General features: G+C 40.7%; 2 protein-coding genes and 1 long non-coding RNA gene across 3 annotated transcripts in view; 2 read left to right on the top strand and 1 right to left on the bottom strand.

Annotated features, from left to right (window-relative positions):
- The first annotated feature begins 93 nt into the window (after positions 1-93).
- On the top strand, positions 94-4,689 carry LOC128150808 (uncharacterized). The gene is made up of 2 exons (XR_008238187.1): positions 94-369; positions 4,366-4,689. It is a non-coding gene; the product is annotated as an uncharacterized LOC128150808 (long non-coding RNA).
- A 271-nt stretch (positions 4,690-4,960) lies between these two features.
- Positions 4,961-12,073, bottom strand: C1H9orf152 (chromosome 1 C9orf152 homolog). The gene is made up of 2 exons (XM_052807422.1): positions 10,864-12,073; positions 4,961-6,067 (listed from the first exon to the last, which is right to left on the bottom strand). Exons 1-2 carry the CDS (start codon positions 11,258-11,260, stop codon positions 5,496-5,498), a joined length of 969 nt encoding a protein of 322 aa, XP_052663382.1. The 5' UTR covers positions 11,261-12,073; the 3' UTR covers positions 4,961-5,495.
- XYLB (xylulokinase) overlaps positions 10,969-20,645 on the top strand; it is a 100,026-nt gene continuing 90,349 nt past the window's right edge. Inside the window, exons 1-2 of the mRNA XM_052807390.1 lie at positions 10,969-10,991; positions 13,020-13,294. The gene's annotated coding sequence lies outside the window, so the exon portion shown is untranslated. The remainder of the gene's footprint in view (positions 10,992-13,019; positions 13,295-20,645) is intronic.

A 20,645-nucleotide genomic window follows, 5' to 3' on the forward strand; every position in this document is an offset into this window, starting at 1 on the left:
TGAGGGGCGGAGCCTACGCGTACGTCACACCGGCCGCTTTATTGCCGGAGAGGGACAGGTTCCTGCGGAAGTCCGGAAGGCGGGCTCGTCACGTGGTGGAAGCCGCGCTGCGCCTGCCATCTTAGCGTCCTGCCCTCACTCGGAGGGGAGGTGCTTGTTGGTGTTCTGTGGCTCGGTGGCGGGTGTTGGTGTCCCCGTACTGTCTTCGAGTTCTGCCTGTCCCCTGGGAGGAAGAGGAGGAGGTGGTGGTGGTGGGGATCCCCGAGGCGCTCGGTTACCTGAGCGACAGTCTCTTCCAGGAGGGGTTGGGACCTGGAGGAGGTGGAGTGTGCTGCAGACCCCCTCAGCTGCAGCCTCTCCGTTTGTGAGGTAAAAGGAGCTGAAATTCCTGTCAGTGCTGAGAGGGAGGATTTTGCGAAAGGCCGAGGTGCGCTGAAAGTTGCCAGGCAGGATCCAGATGTGATTTATTGCTGTGCTCTTTGAGGGCAGCAGTGTTCAGGGTGAGCTTGGGGGGGGGGGGGGGGCTTGTATTTCCCTTCAGGGGTGGTGGACAGGTTCTTCCCTGTTCGTTGTGGGGCTGTTAAAAGTTAACCTGGCTTCAGAGGCTGGGCTGTAAAAATATGTGGTAGGGGAACAATCTGGTACTAAACACCACTTCAAGCTGAGGTGGTGCTGGAGTGTCACTTCTAGTGATACAGACCCATGATGGCCTAGAGTGGGAGCAGGGTATTAGGCTGTCATGGTTTAACCCCAGCCAGCAACTGAGCACCACACAGCTGCTTGCTCACTCCCCCCCGGTGGGATGGGGGAGAGGATCGGAAGGGTAAAAGTGAGAAAACTCGTGGGCTGAGATAAAAACAGTTTAATAGGTAAGGCAGAAGCCACACACCCAAGCAAAGCAAAACAAGGAATTCATTCCCCACTTCCCATGGGCAGGCAGGTGTTCAGCCATCTCCAGGAAAGCAGGGCTCCATCACATCTAACAGTGACTTGGGAAGGCAAACACCATCACTCGAAACATCCCCCCTTCCTTCTTCTTCCCCCAGCTTTATAGGCTGAGCATGATGTCATATGGTCCGGGATACCCCTCTGGTCAGTGGGGGTCAGCTGTCCCAGCTGTGTCCCCTCCCAGCTCCTTGTGCCCCCCCAGCCTCCTTGCTGGTGGGGTGGGGTGAGAAACAGAAAAGGCCTTGGCTTTGTGTAAGCACTGCTCAGCAGTAATGAAAACATCTCTCCATTATCAACGCTGTTTTCAGCACAAATCCAAAACACAGCACCATAGTGGCTACTATGAAGAAAATTAACTCTATCCCAGTCAAAACCAGCACAGAGGCTATGCAGATATTTGGCTGTGCAGCATAGGCTGCTCAATGTTGTATTTGTATGTGAGGCCCTCAGAGGGTTGGGCTTTTTTCCTGGAATCATTTTGGCGCCTGTAAAAGACATAAGTGTTCTTTTAATGAGTTATACCAGAAATCATTAACTTGTGGGTTAATTCTTTCAGTGACCAGCTGTCCCAGCAGCAAAGGGAGTACTATTTATTTCAGAATGGATGGGCCTGCAGGACTGTCCGTATGTAAAACATTTTCCTTAGGCAGTCATGTAGACTTAAGTGGGGGCGCTGCATACTGCAGCTTTGGAAATGGGAACCTTACAGGTATCAGGAGCTTGTGAACAAGAATGTCAGGATTCCAGGCTCCCCTATGTGCATAAATCAGTCAAGTTTGCCTACTGATAAAATAAGGGTAAACTTGCTTTTATGGCTCTCTTGAGTTCAGTGCTTGAAACTTAGCTAAAGCTATGGTAACAGGGTGTCATGGTTTAACCCCAGCAAGCAACTAAGCACCACGCAGCCGCTCAGTCACTCCCCCCCAACCCAGTGGGATGGGAGAAGAGAATTGGAAAAAAAAGTAGAACTCGTGGGTTGAGATAAGAACAGTTTAATAGAACAGGAAGGAAGAAACTAATAATGATAATAATAAAATGACAATAATTATAAAAGGATTGGATATACAAGTGATGCACAAAGCAACTGCTCACCACCCACTGACCAACACCCAGTTAGCTCCCAAGCAGCGATCCCTTCCTGCCCCACTCCCCCCAGTTTATATACTGGACATGACATCACATGGTAGGCAATACCCCTTTGGCCAGTTCAGGTCAGCTGCCCTGGCTGTGTCCCCTCCCAACTTCTTGTGCCCCTCCAGCCTTCTTGCTGTCTGGGCATGAGAAGCTAAAAAATCCATGACTTAGTATAAACACTACTTAGCAGCAACTGAAAACATCAGTGTGTTATCAACATTCTTCTCATACTGAACCCAAAACATAGCACTATACCAGCTACTAGGAAGACAACTCTATCCCAGCTGAAACCAGGACACAGGGTGATAAACTGTCCCATGATCACCGAACATGAAGAAGCTAACAGTAAAGGGTTTTGAAAATCAGATGCGCTTGAGAACTGGGACTTTCTAATATTTGAAGTTTTCAATTTTTTCTCATGTTTCCTTGTTTCATTTTTACTACAGCTGCTTTAGGAAAAAAATATAATTTTCTCATTAGACAAAATGCCTGTCTAATATTTCAGTCTCTTGAAATAAAAGTATAGCAACTTTTCTCATAGCTAAACCTACTCCACTAACAAACCAAAATTTACTGAAATTGTTCTTCCGTAGTGTCCTTGGGAATTAAATTGAAAGGCTTCTCTGAAGGCAAAATGCCTTTTCTAAATAAGTTTCAGTCAGTACAAAGCACAGTAATATGCTAGAGGAGCCTCAGGAAAGGACAAAGTGTTTGTATGAAAGTGTTTACAAAGGAGTCAGTTACTTAGTCCATGCATAAACCTGCACTGAGTTTTAAATCAAGGTATTCAAAATCTGTGTTTAATTAAGATAACTAATTCAAAGCACTTTAAAATAAATTTAAAAGTGTTTGCAGAAAATAATATCACTAATTTAGTTCAAATGGGTTTATAGAGTAGGTAAGTAGCTTGATAAGGTTACAAATTTTCTGTGATACTGATTTAAAAGTTTCAGTTGCATTCGCTGAAATGTTCTCAAGTATATCATTGCAAGTATCTAGGCAAAATGATCTTGAATTAATTTTTGAATAGCTTTAATAGTGGCCTCTTGCTAACATGGGATTTTTCTTTCAGATATTCCTTTAGCTTTATGTGGTTTACAGACTTGGAGGTATAACAAAAATAACACTCCAGTATAATGACAGGCAGGAGTACAAATCAGTATACTCTAATCAGCAAGACAAGTAAATAGAAAGCTAATGTATACCACATACTTAAAAATTAATTGTTCTTTGATATTTTCCTCCAAGTAGTTTCTTGTTTCATACGGGCAGTATTTTCTCCCTATTATACCTATTACACATATCTATGTTTTATCTTTATTTTCTTCTTTCTAATCTTTCTTTAAATACTGTAACCATTGTGAAGAAAAAAAGTAGCTATGATTCTTTATTATCATGCCTACGAAGAAATAGAAATCAGCATCTGAGCTGGAAACTAATCTGGGCCCAGTTAATTGAAAACACTAGAAAACCTGAAAAATCACAATGAACACCTCTTCCCAAACCTATATCTTCATTCTGCTGCTTTTACTGAGCATGAGTGGAAAATTATTCAGGAGTTACTGTGGCGTACTCATCACTATTGGTAATTGCTAGTGCTTTTCAGCAGTATCTTGAGACTGTCACTTTCAGGAGACAAGGTCCCTGCCTACCTGCTGGTGGTGGCTGGATTGGTGTGGGGCACTACAGAATTTGGGTCTGAAACTGCTGAGTGGCGTAGAGGAAATGTTTGGCCAGAGGGAGTAAAATAGCATTATATTCCATGATATTTTTTCTATTTTTGTGGACCTAACAAAGTGCTTTGGTACACTTACAGCTGTGAATCTTCTGCAATGGAAGCGTAGGCTCTGACAGATCTGTGCAAACATCTCTGATGCAGTATCCTCCATCAAGCACAACAAAAGTCAGTGGAATTGTATGAAGGATTAATGGTTTGAAGTTGTGCTGGATGCAAAGAAAATGGTAGTTTCTCTTAGAAATTGATACCACTGCTCTCTCTTTGACAATAGGATTTTATTTGCACATTGGTATTAACTCTGTTTTCAAGATATCTTATGAGGGGATGGTTTATCTTTTCTTGCTGAGAAGAGTGTGTATAGAAGGACATAAACCACAGCTGAGCATCTTTGGCATCTTTTTTTTTCTCACTTTTTTTTTGGTGTGTGCATGGTGTGATTTTGAGACAGTGGTGGTAACTGAGTATGTGTGCTTGCACACTGTTTGCAGGGATCATGAAGTGCTTGGCGGGCCATCCACCTGATCCTCATCTTTCCATCCTTTCAGGGCTCCAGTAGATATGGAATGGTTCAGAAGAGCCAGTGGCTACCAGGAATATAGCTGGAATTAAAGTCATCATGAAGTGGGGAGACGTTTCAAGTCTTCAATTTTTCTGAAGCCCACACATGAGAAAGAGAGCTGTCTGAATACTTGCAGCCAGAAGTGGGTGATACCTAACTCGTGTTTTTGTCATTGAAAAGCGCCCTCAAAAGAGGGTTTCCTTCCTCTAAAGCTTTTGCAGGAGGGGAGACAAGCAATAAGTACTCACTTTTAAAAACTTGCACAGGTTTGTGGTGTAGTTGTGCCACAAGAGAAAATGTTAAGCCCTATCTATAAAAAATAGTTGTGTTACTACAATTATATTTCTGTAGTTGAAATGGTTATATCCCCTTTGTGCACACACAGCTCTAACAGCAGAAAGATGCATTATACTTCTGGTAAGGAAGATACATTGATACATGGTATCGGGGACTAAGTAATTATTTCAGACTTTTGTTTTCTAATGAAATACTGGGGATAGATGGGAACCAACAACATGTTATTAGAGAATTTATATATAAGGAAAAGGTGACATTTACTAAGTCCCATTAAAACAACAATAGAAATGAGCACAGGTTTTATTCATTGATTTTAAAAGTACACACATCAGAAAGTATAATTTTTCAAGGAAAGTGAACGATGAAATTGTATGTTAAGTGTACCAATCACCTTCAATACTGTTTCATTTGTTACTTGTTTATTGTCTAATTAAATAGTACCATACTGAAATTTAGTCTAGTTGCTTCATCAGTAGTTCTGCTAGTCTTTGCTATAGCTCTTTGAGATATTTCAAATAATTGCTGTGATAAAACCTTAGTTTCTAAAATCAGTAACCTGAAAACAGGAAAAAAAAAGATAAAATTGCTCTTATATCTCGAATAACAGAAGTGAGTATCTGTCATTGCAGCCCAGCATCTTCATAAGAACATCTAATTTTACACTGTACTGTAAAACAACAGATTATATAGTAAGGATATTCCTTGGCTAATAAGAGTAGTAGATCTTCAGCAGGTCAATCAGTGTAACTAGGAAGACTATTTTGCTATTTAAAGTTTTAGTCAAGTTTTTTACTAAGTTTTATGTATTATTGAATGTTTTCATTGTGAGACGTATAATCCAAGCCTCCTTGCTGCTTCAGAAATTCTCGGTCCTTTTTTATTGGGGAAAGGGTAAAAGTTTAGTTTGTTGCAGGCCGGCATGCATTTTGTAGAAGAAATATGTTGGTGTGTCCAAACTGCTGACGTGGCTGATTTCGGAGGAGGCTTTTGGCAGGTGCTTGAAATGTTGCTGCCATTCTCTTCGCTGAAACTGTTCAACGTGCTTGAACTTCCCAGTTGACTGAGCACGGATAGTTCACTTGCTCCTTCTAATTCCTTGTGTTGCAGTGTGCCGTTTCCCTTTGAAATCAGCCTCTGATTGTCAAAACTGCGTGGTCTGTTCTTGCAGTGGGAAAGATCCCAGCTAACTCCTTGACAAGGGGCTTGCACCAGGCGGTGAATTCCCAGGTGTGTACGCCATGGTGAGCTGTCTTGTACGTTGCCACTGCTGGTCATCTCCAGTCTGATCTTTCTGACAGGAACATGTTCTGTAAATGACTTTGATCTTCTAACATGTTTATTAATTAAAACAGCATTGACCATTGATGCTGGGAGAACAGATTCATGTTCACCTACAAGAGAAATGCATATATGCACGTTACTATGGTGGCAAAAATTAAGGGTGTAATTTCTGTAGCATAAACTCAACTGAAGGGTTTTAACAGATAAGTTTATCTGCACTCTTTCTGTCTGTGGCTGAGAGTAGTGCAAGTTCTTCTGATGCCACGTTACAGAGTAGAAATATTTAATGCTCGGTTTTGCAGTTCTGAGGACAGAAATGGTACCCCAGGGTCAGTCAAATGAAAATGGAGATATATCAAGTCAATATTGATCTAACCGGTACTCTAAGGCTCATTAACAACACAGATTGAGAATTGACTTTCAATAATTAATTGCTTGTAAGCAAAAATTCTTAAGGTGAGCAGGGACTTGCTCTGTGTGTTGGTAGGTGTTGTGATTTGAAAGACAAAAATGTTCTGTTTGATATTGTTTGAAGTTGTATTCACAACTTAAAAATACTGTGACCACTTCCAGATGAAAGAAGTTGTGAATTTCTTTTTTCTTTTTCTTAATGAGGGATCGTTGACATATAGGCTTGTATTTTAATATTTTACTGTAATTTTACTATTGTAGTCAGTATAAATGGTGTAAAGTAAACGGCTTATCACACTAGTGTTGCCTGAATGGTTGCTTTGAGGAAAAATCTGCTTGATCCATGAATGGTATAGAGTAGCTGTAACAGTGGGAGAGAATCTGGTCTCTTCTTTTTTTCTGCTATCCCTATGGCTTAATATCTAAAGCAGTATGAAAGTTACTGTTAGAAATGTATAAGATATTAGGGATAGAAACGCTAATGCTACTTTAATTGCATGTAGCAGCCATCAAATTAATGAACATGACTGGCTTTCTGTGCCTTGAAAATGAATAGAAACTGAACCACTACACTAAAGATAAACTGCTGTTGACATTGCAAATACTAATGAAATACACTTCAGGTAGTATAAATATAGTTTAAAGTAGGAGTTGTGCAGAATGCTGACCTTATTTACAGGGTTGAGTTATAGGAACTGTGTCTGCAGTATGAGTTATGAAGCATATTAAAGTGAAAAAAGTAGACATAGAAGAGTGCTGATTATATTCTGAAACAGAATATCTGAATAGCCATTTAAAAAGAATTGTAACCCTGAATTTGAAGTGTAGCTGTTTGGAATAGGATGCTGCCTTTAAATAAAACAACAGAACAACCCCCGCTTTGTAACTGTCTTTCATACCGTCTTTACAAGGAAATATTTGAAGAGATCAGACCCAGCTGATTTACTGGCAGTAAATGAACCTGTATAACAGGGCTTCAGCTAAGGAGGGGCTTTCACGACTGTCTTTGGCTCCCACTGCTGAAGGACCACCACCAGCATAATATCACAGAATTTTTTCTGTTCCCTGGGTTGGCCATGTAGGGTTGATCTGGTAAGAGCTGCTCTGCAGCATGGCTGTGGGAGTGAGAACTGTGTCAGCCCACAGCTTCCGCTCTCCTGCAGTGTTACCAGGAGAAAGGAGACTAAAGCACACGCAGAGCTTAGAGATATAGATGTGTTTGTGCATATGTCTATACAGTGAAGTATGCTAACAGAATTTCCTAGGGTGAAACCATTCATAGAGGTAAGAACACACAGTTCTCTATATGTAACAGTGAGAATCAAAGTTATGAGTGGACTTTATCCAGGAAATAAAGCTGAGCTTGGGTGGCTACGAAAAGTCCACTTGCAAAATAGACCCATGTGTTCTGCAGAACAGCATGGTATAGCACCAAGCTACAAAAATTAGGCCTTGTTCTCCATGTGTGAGAGAAAAAGCAAGAGAGAAGGAACTGAGAGACTGAGGTGATGCAGCTTTGCATGTTCTTGTGGATGTAATTGCACCCTTGGCTGAACTGGCATTAATAGGCAACATCAGGTTTTGTCTTGAACCTTATGAACTGGTCATCAGAACAATTACCATCTGGCTTGAGTTGATCAAGGAGTTCAAAGTAATGCATCTAGTCAAATTTTAATAGTCTGGACTGGTTTTGAGTTCAGGTTTGATTTGATTCCTTGGCTACAGGTGCGGCACACAAAATTGAGCAATGACCTTGGGTAGAAATTTGAGAGTCCTGAACCACTGTGTGTTGAATTAACACACATTCAGCACACTCTCAACTTCTAAAGAAAGCTTTAATTAGACGGATCTTTGGTCTTTCTTTCTTTTTCTTTTTTTTTTTTTTTTTTAATAAATTGTGCATTATAGCCTCATTGCAGGGTTTTTTTACCATCTGGCCTTTTTCATGTGCTGTCATCATAGATAGATACTTTTAAGGTTCTGGAGCGACAAAAGTTAATCTTATTTCAAGTTAGGTTGGGAAATACTTGGAAGAGATTTCTGCAGTCAGGGCAGAAACTGTTGTGACTGCATGTGCTGAATGCTCCCATTTAATTCCTAAAGTAAATACAGTTTTTCAGTTTCTTAGCCAATAAATAATGAATACACTGCTGTATTATCCCCTAGCTGGTGACTTTGGAATCTTGTCATGCTCTTTGTTCTCAAATAATCAGGAACAGGCAGAAGTGTGAACGTGGCTGTGTGTATTCTGGAAGGAACAGAAGACAGTTGTTTTCAGGTGACTTCTCAGTTATTAACCCACCAGTCAAAAACCTAGAGAAGTTAGAGGATCTGAAGTTCTGTTTAAAAGTGCACAATTTCATGACACTGGCAAACAGGTAGAGACCTACAAAGCTAAAAGTCCTCAAGGAAACTTGGAGTTACCATTCCAACTGTGGTGCAATAAACCTCAAATGCTCAAAATCCCTGTGGTATCACAGAAGGACAGCTGGTCTGTCAGACAGGAAAAATTTAGGGGTTTGCTAGATGGAACAAAGACCTTTAGCAGGTATTTTTAAGACCATGAGGACTGAAGGTGCCCTCCTTCCATGAGGTTTAAAACTCATGAGGTTTTGTGTCTGGCCTTTGAGGTTTGTGTGTATGTGCAGGGTTGTGGTGGTTCTGTCATTGTTGTCCCCATCCCAGCCTAGCCATAATCTTACCCTCTAGGTAGGGAAACAGTTTGCTGTCAGTACAAAATACTGATACATACGTGGACTGCCTTTTGGTACTAGCTGGAATTTCTGGATAGTTTAAGCTTGTAACTTAAGGAGTGTAGGGCAGTAGGCTATCCCAATATGGCAGTGTTCATTTCTGCTTGACATATTCTTGGAAACTGATGCATGTAACAGGTTCAAAGTGCTGAGCTATGTAATAGGTTTTCCCAGCTTCCAAACCATAGGAATGTATAAGATCAACTTTCTGCACATTGAGAACTCAGCATAACAAAAAACCCCCAAACTTCAACTGCTTCTAACAGTAACATAGATCCTTTCCACACAGGTTGTTTAAAGATAGTAGTTCAGTGCAGTAGGTTGTGTGGTTTTGTGAATGTTTTGGGTTATATGTATGTGTACGAAAATATTTGTATGTGAACTTCCAGCCCTACTAAATCTTAAACTTCCCAGAAACTGTGCAGTCCTACTTTCTTATGTCTTTTCTTTAATCTTCAAATGGTGTCTTTGCAAAAAATCTGCTCTGATTACATTCATTATATCTGAAGCTTCATTTGAATTTAATCTGAATACAGACTCCTGCTTTCTTTCTTTAACTAACTTACATTTTTGCTATAGCTGATGAGATGGGCTGTTTTGTCTTCAAGTTATTTGCCTTTTCATACCTGATAAAATAAGCTTTTATATATATATATTTTTTTTTTTCTTCCTCACAGAGATTGAAATTCTTTTAACATAAGAATTTCTAGACATTTGGATGAAAGAATATTGACGAAGTGAATCTGTTGGGTAGTTCATAGTTATGTGTTTTTTCAATTGTTTTGATGATATAGTCTGACACAGCTAAAATCTAGAACTGCTGAAAAATGTAGAGGAAAATGTAAAGAATGAAATAACCTAAGTTCTGCATTTGTTGAGCTCAATACTAATATGAGAGGTGAACAAAGCATATTTTTCATATTGCAATTAAATTCAGAAGAAAACTTCATTAATTGACTTAGTATTCTCAATATCACTTTAACTTGGAAAGTAAATGAAAATGTTATCAGTGTAATATTGTAAGCAGTAGCCTAACCAAAAACTTTAAAATAGTTGAAAGTTTTTATATAAAATCTGTCTGACATAGGTGGATGAGTGATACATATTGCTACTTGTTTTTCTATTTATGTACTTTTCAAGCAATATGCAGTAAAAATACTTTCAAAACAGGACCTTTTGTTCAAAGCTTGTATCTTAGTTACCCACTATGACTCTTAGTATAAGTTAATTTAAAAAAACCCCTAACTTGTGCTAGTCACTTGATATTTGCTATTGTTTCCTGTAGTCTTGTAGGACACATTTCTTTACACAGATAAAGAAGGGGAAAAGAGACAGAAGACCCAGAGTTGCTTGTTCTGATGGAAGCATTCAAGAGAGCAGAAATATTACAGAATACATTGCACAAATACACAGATGACAGACATGAAGTATGTGGCTCCTGGAAGAGTTACCATTTATGTTTAGAATTTTACTTTACGGACATAAAACCTGTAAAACCCTATCTCAAATATGTTCATCTGTTTCAAACTCATGTTAGTGTTTCACTGCCGTGAAGCTAGTTGATATAAACATAAGACCACCATTCAGTGAAATGAATAAAGCCCCAAAATGACAGAAAAGGAATTAACTTTGTACCTCTCTTGAAGCTGAACATAAAAAGAACAAAGCTAGGAGTTATTCAAGATTTAAAGAAATAGTCTGTACATCTACATTTGCATTTTTTCCTATAAATATAAGCATACCTGTTTTAAATACAATAATGTGTGATTGCAGTTTTTGCTTCTGTTTTATATGGTCATACTGCTCCTCGAGTAAGCTTACATCCATCTTGGTTGGCTGCTTATCACGATCTGAAGCCTGTTGCTCTGAGGTATGAGTCACTGAAAAAATACCAATCATGTATTTGTAAGCCTTCACCATCTGTTCCAACAAGGAAGAAAAAGTCATGCAGAAGCAAGACATTTCCTTCATTGTGTTGGCAAAAAAACAAATCAAGTATGAAGCATCTGAAATCTTCCTAAATGAAGAAGTAACTTTCTTCCAAGTATGGTGACTTTCAGAAGTTGCATGGTCTAGTCTGAAGTTGTGGGTTTCAGTCAGCTTGTTTTCATGCGGTGCGTCTGGAGCTACTGCATACATAGTTCATGATTATAACTGGATAGTTGGATTTAATGTTGACTTAAGGTTGTGAGCATATGAAGCTTTGCCAAAAAAAACAGTGAAATACAAAACCTCATTGAACAGAGTCAGGTGCACAAAGGGCTGGGTAATACTGGTTTATGTAGTAATGTTAATTCTTAAAGGGATGCTGTCATGGTGACCTCCCCAAGACAGTAGTTCCACCAGGGAAATCTTTCTTCAGGTTTCTTTCCATGTATTTTGTGTCTTTCCCCTCCACTCTCCTTTCCTTAACTTTCATCCAGTTTCATTGTTGCTGCCACTTCTTGGGGCTGTGGGGTGGGAGGGGAGGATTTGTTTATACCTTAATAATAATTTTGTGCTTATTGCTCCCTTTTAAGAATGTGTTAAAAGTATTCAGGCCTGGGTGCAGAGTCAAAACAGTATGTGCCAGTGACACTTGGAATTCAGAGGCTGGAGATAGGAATGCCTTACTCTGACTCATTCAGGTTTTCTGCCTTTCTATAAAATGAAATAAACTATAGAAGTAATCATTTCGTTACTGAGAGATGAACAAACTCTTCAAATGCACAGTAAGCCACATTTTAAAGCTTACTGTACATGTAATAGTATTATCTAATAATGAGGCAAAAATTTTAAAAATACATGGCTTTTGATCATATCAAATAAAGTATGAGACTATGTCTGGACTATTAACTGCAAATTTCTGTCCCTGAAATAGGTCCATCTGATACTGATGCAAGGGCCCAAAAGAGTGGTACATGAAAAAATAATGCAGTTAAACAGTAGTTTTAATATAATTGTGCATCAGCTAGGTTCCTTGCAGTGAAAAACATTGCATAAAAAACATCGTGAAAGGGCAGTGTGTGGAAGGAATGCCGGTGTGCTCTATTTTTCCAGTTACTGGCAGAAATTATGCGATGATTTGCATCATAAATGATTTACTGAATCAGGCTCAAATCCTGCAGATCTTGGGAATCCCTTTGGAAGTTGTGCGTACGCAGGTGACAAGACTCTAGTTATGCAGTACATAGAGTTCTGGTAAGGCTCAGCAGGCTCACATGTCTAAGTCTGCTGTAATTCACTTCATTAATAATTGCTTTTGCCTTCCCAGTATGCTTGTGTCTTGCAAATCGTGTCGCCTACCTCAACTGCAGTCTTTTTCTGCTTTAGCCAGAGAAAGAACAGTAAACTTGTCAGACCCTGTAGATACTCTTCAAGTTAGATTCTCTCTTGACTCTGGAAAAAGCATGTGTCATGTTAGAGGTCTTCTGATACATCATGGCTTTGGTAGATCTACTTTGATATTCTGCATTCAGTAGTGACAAGCACCTAGTGCTCTGTACAAAGGAGTACCTCAATTGCCTTGTTTGTTCAGTGTTCTGAGTTGTTGGCACATGGAGTCCTCCTTTGGACCTTCAGGCAGTTGGTTTATACATTGGGGCAGGAGATTTAATTAACCTCATTACAGTTTGAGCTGGCATTCAATACAAACATTATTAATGGTCATAAAAGTTACCCAACCTTTTTAAAATTCCAGTCACACTATTTGACTCACTGACCTCCTGTGAAAGTGGCTTGTGCAACTTGACTATGTGTTGCAAAAAGAATTACCAGGATAGCATCCTTGAACATGAAATGTAGGCTCTGTCTTAAAAGATGTACACTTAACTTCTCATTACAAGAGCATTTAAAGTATAATGAGTTTGTATCTGATCAGAAATTATTATTAATTATTCGTACTGTACCATTCCCTCAGGATCATGGAAAAGCCATCACACTTAGTTACGCAAATGGATTATACAAGGCAGTCTCTTCCCAAACAGTCGCATGGCTAAGCAGCAAAACCAGAAACTGGGAAAAGAAACCAGATGCCCAGTGAAATGAAGTGAATGAGTCTAGGTGGTACAGCAGAGCGGTGGAACCAGGAACAGGATTAGCTTTTGTTTTGCTGAGCCAATCCCATATATATTGTAGTTTGTTTCCTTTTCAAGGAAAGCTTGTGAACAGGGCATCTTGATTCAGTCTCAAGAGGTGTGTATATATATATGTTTGTGTGTATATGTCTTTGTGTGTGTATACTTTGCTATCAAGGCATGTGTGTGGATCTGTTGTATATATATATATACACAGACATACACACATATGTCCATGTGTGTGTTTTGTGAATAATTTGCAACCAGGATATGATTCATAAAATGAGTTGCAGGTCTAATCTACATGGTATCACAAAGTACATAGAGTTAATTGTGGTTTTGATGTGTAGTGAGCTGATGTAACTAATCCTCGTTATGCCACTGAGATAAACTTGAAAATGGATTACTCATGGGTTCTATTCTTAAACCATAGTGGAACAACTTTCTTTGCACCCCTAGCCTGTTTAGGTATTACTAATAAATAATAATAAAAAATTTCTTATTGTCATACATATACACAGAATTAGAACTTCTGTTTAAATCAGTCAATCATTCAGTCTTTAAATTGAGCTGCTTGTATTTACAGGCCACTGTATACTTTTAAAATACGCAGCAGGTGGCACTATTGGAGTGGTATGACTGTATGTTTGCCTTAGTCTTAAATGTTAGAGGCCTCCATTTGGCTTGGAGGTTGCTGAGGAATATAAGCAGTCAAGCCATTTCCTAGCACTGGCACACGTATTTCCTAACAGTACTATACGTTCTGAAAATTTATTGCCATGATTAGGTTTGTGTAAAAACTTGCCTTTCTTTAATTGAACAAACTCCTGTCCAAAACGCCATCTATGAGTGATTTCTGTTTGATTATCCACTGAAGTCTGAAGTGCCATATTTTCCTTAAGTCTGTTCTTCCATTACACAATGGAAGCAATTCTTCATTTCCTTGAGGCAAAAAAATTCGAGTACTTCATAATCCAAAAGCAGTGGCTTTTAGAACTTGATGTTTACTGCCCTTGACCTTGGTTGCAAAATCTCATTTAAAAAGATGCAACTAATTTTATCTCATACTAATTAATTTGTGAGTAGTAAATTAGTTTTTTATTAAAAAATTGTTTGGAGGACCTTATAGGAATAATTGTTGATTTAAAGATAATTAAAAATGCTCATAATGGTTAACTGACTGAATGCACTGCCTGTAACACTGGATTTTACTGCACCTGAGACCAGAGGTATGTATGATTATTCATGTTGTTCATGTGCAGAATTATAGACATGTCCAACACTGTTCATGCAGGTTACAAAGATAGAATACAAATATCTGTAGATTTTAACTGGCACTGAGAAGGAGAATCAAAGTTACTGTGATAATCCCCTTTCTCTAGCTTTCTATAGTGTTTTTGTTTTTTAATTTAAATGCAATCTTGAAGTGTTAAAAAGTGACTGTTTTATTGTTAGAAAATTTAATAACAAAAAGAAAGGTAGAAACAGGGTGGCTGCTATTATTTGGGTTCCAGGCAGTATTAGTAGAATCAATAATAATTGTTTACTTTTTAATGAGATTTTTGATGAGAGCACATATATTTCTATTATTTGAAAGCACAACCTTAAAGCATGCCAGAGTTAGGGATTGGTTAAGTAGTTAGAGCACAGGACTTTCTGATGATGCAATGTTATTTTTTGGTGCTCTCTGCATGTCCGCGCTAATGGGATGAAGGACCCTATGATGCAAGTTTTCAGAATGATCTTGAGATGTTTCTTCTGATCTGACCTTTCATGTGCTTTCAGACATAAAGGGTTCAAGTGTGTCAAAGGGAGGGTGGCACAGCTGTCCTTCAAGTCCCTCTGAAGGTTTGGTGAGCTTGGGTCATATGTAGCCCACCTTCACGTTTCCTTGATAGGATTCTATTTTCTCCTTTTATCCCTCAGGGTCTTTACGTAAATATATAATTAGGTAGTGTGTGTCTATGTAGATATATATCAATATATCTGTATATCAAAAATAAATCAGGAATGTTATTTTGTTAGCTGGTATGAGAAGGTTGCCTGGTTAGTAGAGGCTGTAAAATGGCTTGCCAGATTTCTGTTCCTTAGATCCCTGAGGTTCCCAAGGGACTGAACCTGTAGTCATATGTCTGAGTTACGGCCTAGCCGTGGTGATACTGCTCAATTCAGGGTTAAACATGATGCATTGTCCTTTAAGGGGGACCATTACTTGAAAACTTCACTATGTGAGCCTGATTACTTTGTATAAACTATGCATGCTTTGCAACTGTGCCCTTGAAGAAGGAACTAAAGACTGATAAAAGGAAACATCCTGCCCCAGAAGGCGCCGAAGGCCCGAAGGCCGGGTGACTGCCAAAGAAGCGTCAACTAAGGGAAGGGGAAAGGTGGCAAGGGGAGATCTGACCAACCATAGACTCAATTCAAGACTGGAAAAACTTGCCCCCCCACCCCTGCAAGGAGCATGCGTGCTAATTTACATAGCAAGCGAGGCTAATTTAAATATAACTGACCAATAGTAGATGAGAGGATGACTACTAACCAATGAATGTAAATTTAGGTGGGTTTTTACTAATCATGTAACAGAATAAATATGTTGTAGTTCTTTGATATGGTGTGCCAGCTTTGTGGAGTTACCACCTGGCACCCATCTCTGCGCAGACAGGAGATAAACAAATGTCTTGGCTCTGTGTGTAAGATTGGCTCGTTGCACGCCGGGTACCAAACCCCGCTTGTGGGACAACAAATCCAGTACCACTGATCCAGCCCTAGTGATCAGGAGGGGTTTTGCAAAACATCCAGAATGAGGTAGAAACTGTAGAAAGCTCCAAATTGCTCCAAGTGGTAGACTCTAGCATCTCTGATCCTACACTCTGCCTAGGTGTCTGTAAAGCCTTAAATCAAGCACATCAAGTTAGCACTGAGGATTTCATACCAATCATCCTGTGCTTTACCTTTAATACTCACCTATCTGGCTTTGCGTGTGTTGGGAACTTGGTGCTCTCCAGTTCCCTTTGCGGAACCATGTTCTTTTTTTTCTTTTTGTGGATGGTAGATGTGGTCACACTGAAGTCATCTACGTCAAATTGAATTGTGCTGGTTGTGAGGAGTTAAATGCAGCACATAGAATCATAGAATCATTTAGGTTGGAAAAGACCTTCAAGATCATTGAGTCCAACCATCAACCATGCCCACTAAACCATGTCCTGAAGTACCCCGTCCACTCGCTTTTTGAATACCGCCAGGGATGGTGACTCAACCGCTTCCCTGGGCAGCCCATTCTAATGTTTGACAACCCTCTCAGTAAAAAAATTTTTCCTAATATCTAACCTAAATCTCCCTTGCCTCAACTTGAGGCCATTTCCTCTTGTCCTATCTCCAGACACCTGACAGAAGAGACCCCTTTCAGGTAGTTGTAGAGAGCTATAACGTCTCCCCTCAGCCTCCTCTTCTCTAGACTGAACAACCCCAGCTCCCTCAGCCGCTCCTCATAAGACTTGTGCTCCAGACCCCTCACCAACTTGGTTGCCCTTCTCTGGACACGCTCCAGCACCTCAATGTCTTTCCTGCAGTGAGGGGCCCAAAACTGAACACAGTACTCGAGGTGCGGCCTTACCAGTGCTGAGTACAGGGGAACGATCACCTCCCTGCTCCTGCTGGCCACACTGTTCCTGATACAGGCCAGGATGCCGTTGGCCTTCTTGGCCACCTGGGCACACTGCTGGCTGTCAACCAGCACACCCAGGTCTTTCTCTGCCGGGCAGCTTTCCAGCCACTCTTCCCCAGGACTGTAGCGTTGCATGGGGTTGCTGTGACCCAAGTGCAGGACCCGGCACTTGGCCTTGTTGAACCTCATACGATTGGCCTCAGCCCATCGATCCAGCCTGTCCAGATCTCTTTGTAGAGCCTCCCTACCCTCAAGCAGATCGACCCTGCCTCCCAACTTGGTGTCGTCTGCAAACTTGCTGAGGGTGCACTCGATCCCCTCATCCAGATCATCGATAAAGATATTAAACAGAACAGGGCCCAACACCGAGCCCTGGGGAACACCACTTGTGACCTGCTGCCAACTGGATTTCACCCCATTCACCACAACCCTCTGGGCTCGGCCATCCAGCCAGTTTTTCACCCAGCGAAGAGTGCACTTGTCCAAGCCCCGAGACGCCAGCTTCTCAAGGAGTATGCCATGAGAGCCAGTGTCAAAGGCCTTGCTGAAGTCAAGGAAAATAACGTCCACAGCCTTTCCCTCATCCACTAGGCGGGTCACCTGGTCATAGAAGGAGATCAGGTTGGTAAAGCAGGACCTGCCTTTCGTAAACCCATGCTGACTGGGCCTGATCCCCCTCTTATCCTGGAGTTGCCATGTGAGTGCTCTCAAGACAAACCGTTCCATAATCTTCCCCAGTACCAAGGTCAGGCTGACAGGCCCGTAGTTCCCCGGATCCTCCCTCTGACCCTTCTTGTAAATGGGAGTCACATTGGCAAGCCTCCAGTCCTCTGGGACCTCCCCTGTTGACCAGGAACGCTGATAGATGATAGAGAGTGGCTTGGCAAGGACCTCAGCCAGTTCCCTCAGTACTCTTGGATGGATCCCATCAGGTCCCATAGATTTCTGAGTGTCCAGATGGCGTAGTAGGTCCCTAACTATTTCCTCCTGGATTAAGGGGGGTATGTTCTGCTCTTCATCCTTACCTTCCAGCTCATGGGGTGGAGTACCCTGGGGATAACTGGACTCACTATTAAAGACTGAGGCAAAGAAGGCATTAAGTACCTCGGCCTTTTCCTCATCACTGGTTGCTACGTTCCCTTCTGTATCCATTAAAGGATAGATATTCTCCTTGGGATTCTTTTTACTGTTAACATATTTGTAAAAACATTTTTTGTTGTCCCTTACGATAGTGGCCAGATTTAGTTCTAGCTGAGCTTTTGCCTTTCTAATTTTCTCTCTTTATGATCTAACAAGATCCCTGTACTCCTCCCAAGTTGCCTGCCCTTTCCTCCAGAGATGATAAACTCTCCTTTTTTTCTTAAGTCCTAGCAAAAGCTCCCCGTTCAGCCAGGCCGGTCGTTTTCCTCTGCGGTTCAACTTGCGGCACATGGGAATAGCCTGGTCCTGAGCCATTTAGATTTCCTTCTTAAAGAATGTCCATCCCTCCTGGACCCCTTTGCCCTTCAGGACCGTCTCCCAAGGGACTCTCTCAACCAGTGCCTTGAAGAGGTCAAAGTTTGCCCTCTGGAAGTCCATAGTGGTGGTTTTGCTGACCCCCTTCCTTGCCTCACCAAGAATTGAAAATTCTATCATTTCATGGTCGCTAAGCCCAAGATGGCCTCCAACCATCACACCTCCCACCAGTCCTTCCCTGTCCGTAAACAACAGATCTAGCAAGGCTCCTCCCCTGGTTGGCTCACCCACCAGCTGTGTCAGGAAGTTATCTTCCACACACTCCAGGAACCTCCTAGATTGTTTACTCACTGCTGTGTTGTATTTCCAGCAGATGTCTGGAAAGTTAAAGTCCCCCACGAGGACAAGGGCACACGATTCTGAGACTACTGCCAGCTGCTTGTAGAACAATTCATCCGTCTCTTCAACCTGGTCAGGCGGTCTATAACAGACTCCCAGCACAATATCTGTCTTATTGGCTTTCCCTCTCATCCTCACCCATAAGCACTCCACCTTGTAATCAGAATCACGTAGCTCTGTACAGTCAAAACATTCCCTAACATGTTCTGTATGTGGTTTTTTTGTGCCTCGCATAAGCAGCGTTTAAAAACCTCTGTTCTTCTGTCTGGACTCTGTTGGTGCTGAGAACTAAATAATCTTCCTTTGGAGTGTTACTTGCTGTGGAAAGTAAACTAAAATGCTGAAATTTGCTCTGTTAGAGGGCTGCTGACTCTGTTGGTTGTCTGCATTGTTAGGACTGGAATCTCTCCCCCTGAGCAAACAATCAGCATCTAAAATTTAGGGTCAGGAGTTGTGGTTCATTTTGTAGTTCTGCTGTCCTTGCCCACTGAGAACTTCCAAGATTCCCTTTTAGAAGTGGCAATGTGCAGAGGCAAGTCTAAGAAGAAACTGAAGGTATTTACCAGTTAGAGATTTTAAACAAATGAACCCGGGTTTCTTAAATAAGTGTGACAAACAAGATGGTTAGGTTTACTCCATTTTGACGTCATAAAACTGTCCATGAGACGAGGGTGAGAGGTTGCTGAATGGCCTTCAGTAGTCCTCTTCAGAGGATTTTGGAAATTCATTGAAGCTTCCTTGATCCTACAGAAGCCTTAAATTCCAGTTACTGATAAGCGGAGTTCACATTTCTGGTACTGCTACCTAAGTATCTTTTCTATACCAACTACTTCTCCAACTGTTTCCTATCCATAGAGTTATGATGGCTACAGCTCTGGGAGGTGACAGCAGCCTGTGTTTATTCATTCTCCCAACAGACATAATACGCATATAGGAACTCTGGGAGAATTTCAAGCAGGGTCTAAAACAAAATGGATAAGCCATTTCGCCTTGATTTTTCCACCGGTAAACTACGTGATTTTGATTCATTCTTGATTGCAAAATGATTTTTGATCCTTGCAGGATGGTGCTGAAAAGTGCAAGGCTTGTCCGTATTAGTTTCCACTTCAGGCATTGTTTGAGTAGGAATGAGTTTATCTTTGATTGGTTTTAATCAATAAAAAGTACTTATCTGTAAGTAGAGTTTGATAAGAATCAAGTACAGCATGAAAGAACTGGTTAATCTGTTGTTAATGAAAAGTTTTATCTGGATGACAACATCTTGCTTCTGAGATATTTGCTTTTGAGCATTAGGACACAAACCACTTCAGTATTCATCTTCAAGGAAATCTGCCGGGTGTATAAGTTAACTTTAATAAGCCTTGCAAATGACTCTAGTTAAGATAGTCCTCCAAAGAGGATGGTTAAGTACTATTACTATTGTGAGAATGAATATGCACTTGAAATCTGTGCAGGGGAGGAAAGTATCCTAAAAATAATTTGCTATTCAGAAACATCCTTCAGTTCACTTCCATGCAGACATCTCATGAGGAATTTGTACTGCACTTCATAATCACTAGTAGCCTAATTGAGTCAATGAAATTACATCTGTAAAACTAGAGTATGTAAAACCACATACAATTCCACAGTGCCTGATTCAGTACCCACTGAAGTCAACACGTTCTGCTGAATTTGATAGAAGTGAAATTGGAGGATTTTATGTACATGATTAAATAAAAGGTTCAAAGTGACCAGTACCTATGAAACTGACAGTATAATTGAGATTGTGTAGTTGAGCCATCATTTAAATTCTTTTCTTGTACCCATTGTTCCTGTGCACGTATATGCCTTTATATGGAATCCTGTGCCAATTCTTCATGAGGTCTCTGTAAAGGGCCTTAATTGGTTAATGCAGTACCTGGGATTTCGAATATGCACATGTCAAGAATTAAATCAACCAATAAGTTTG

This window comes from Harpia harpyja, chromosome 1 (assembly GCF_026419915.1).
Source record: "Harpia harpyja isolate bHarHar1 chromosome 1, bHarHar1 primary haplotype, whole genome shotgun sequence".
NCBI classification, from domain to species: Eukaryota; Metazoa; Chordata; class Aves; order Accipitriformes; family Accipitridae; genus Harpia; species Harpia harpyja.

Bases quoted from the DNA above. Each gene is read 5' to 3' on its own strand.
- C1H9orf152 (XM_052807422.1), bottom strand. From the start codon at position 11,260: ATGTATGCAGTAGCTCCAGACGCACCGCATGAAAACAAGCTGACTGAA. The intron at 6,068-10,863 runs GTATGCTTATAT...TTTCTCTTGTAG, and splicing joins CATTATTGTATTTAAAACAG to GTGAACATGAATCTGTTCTC.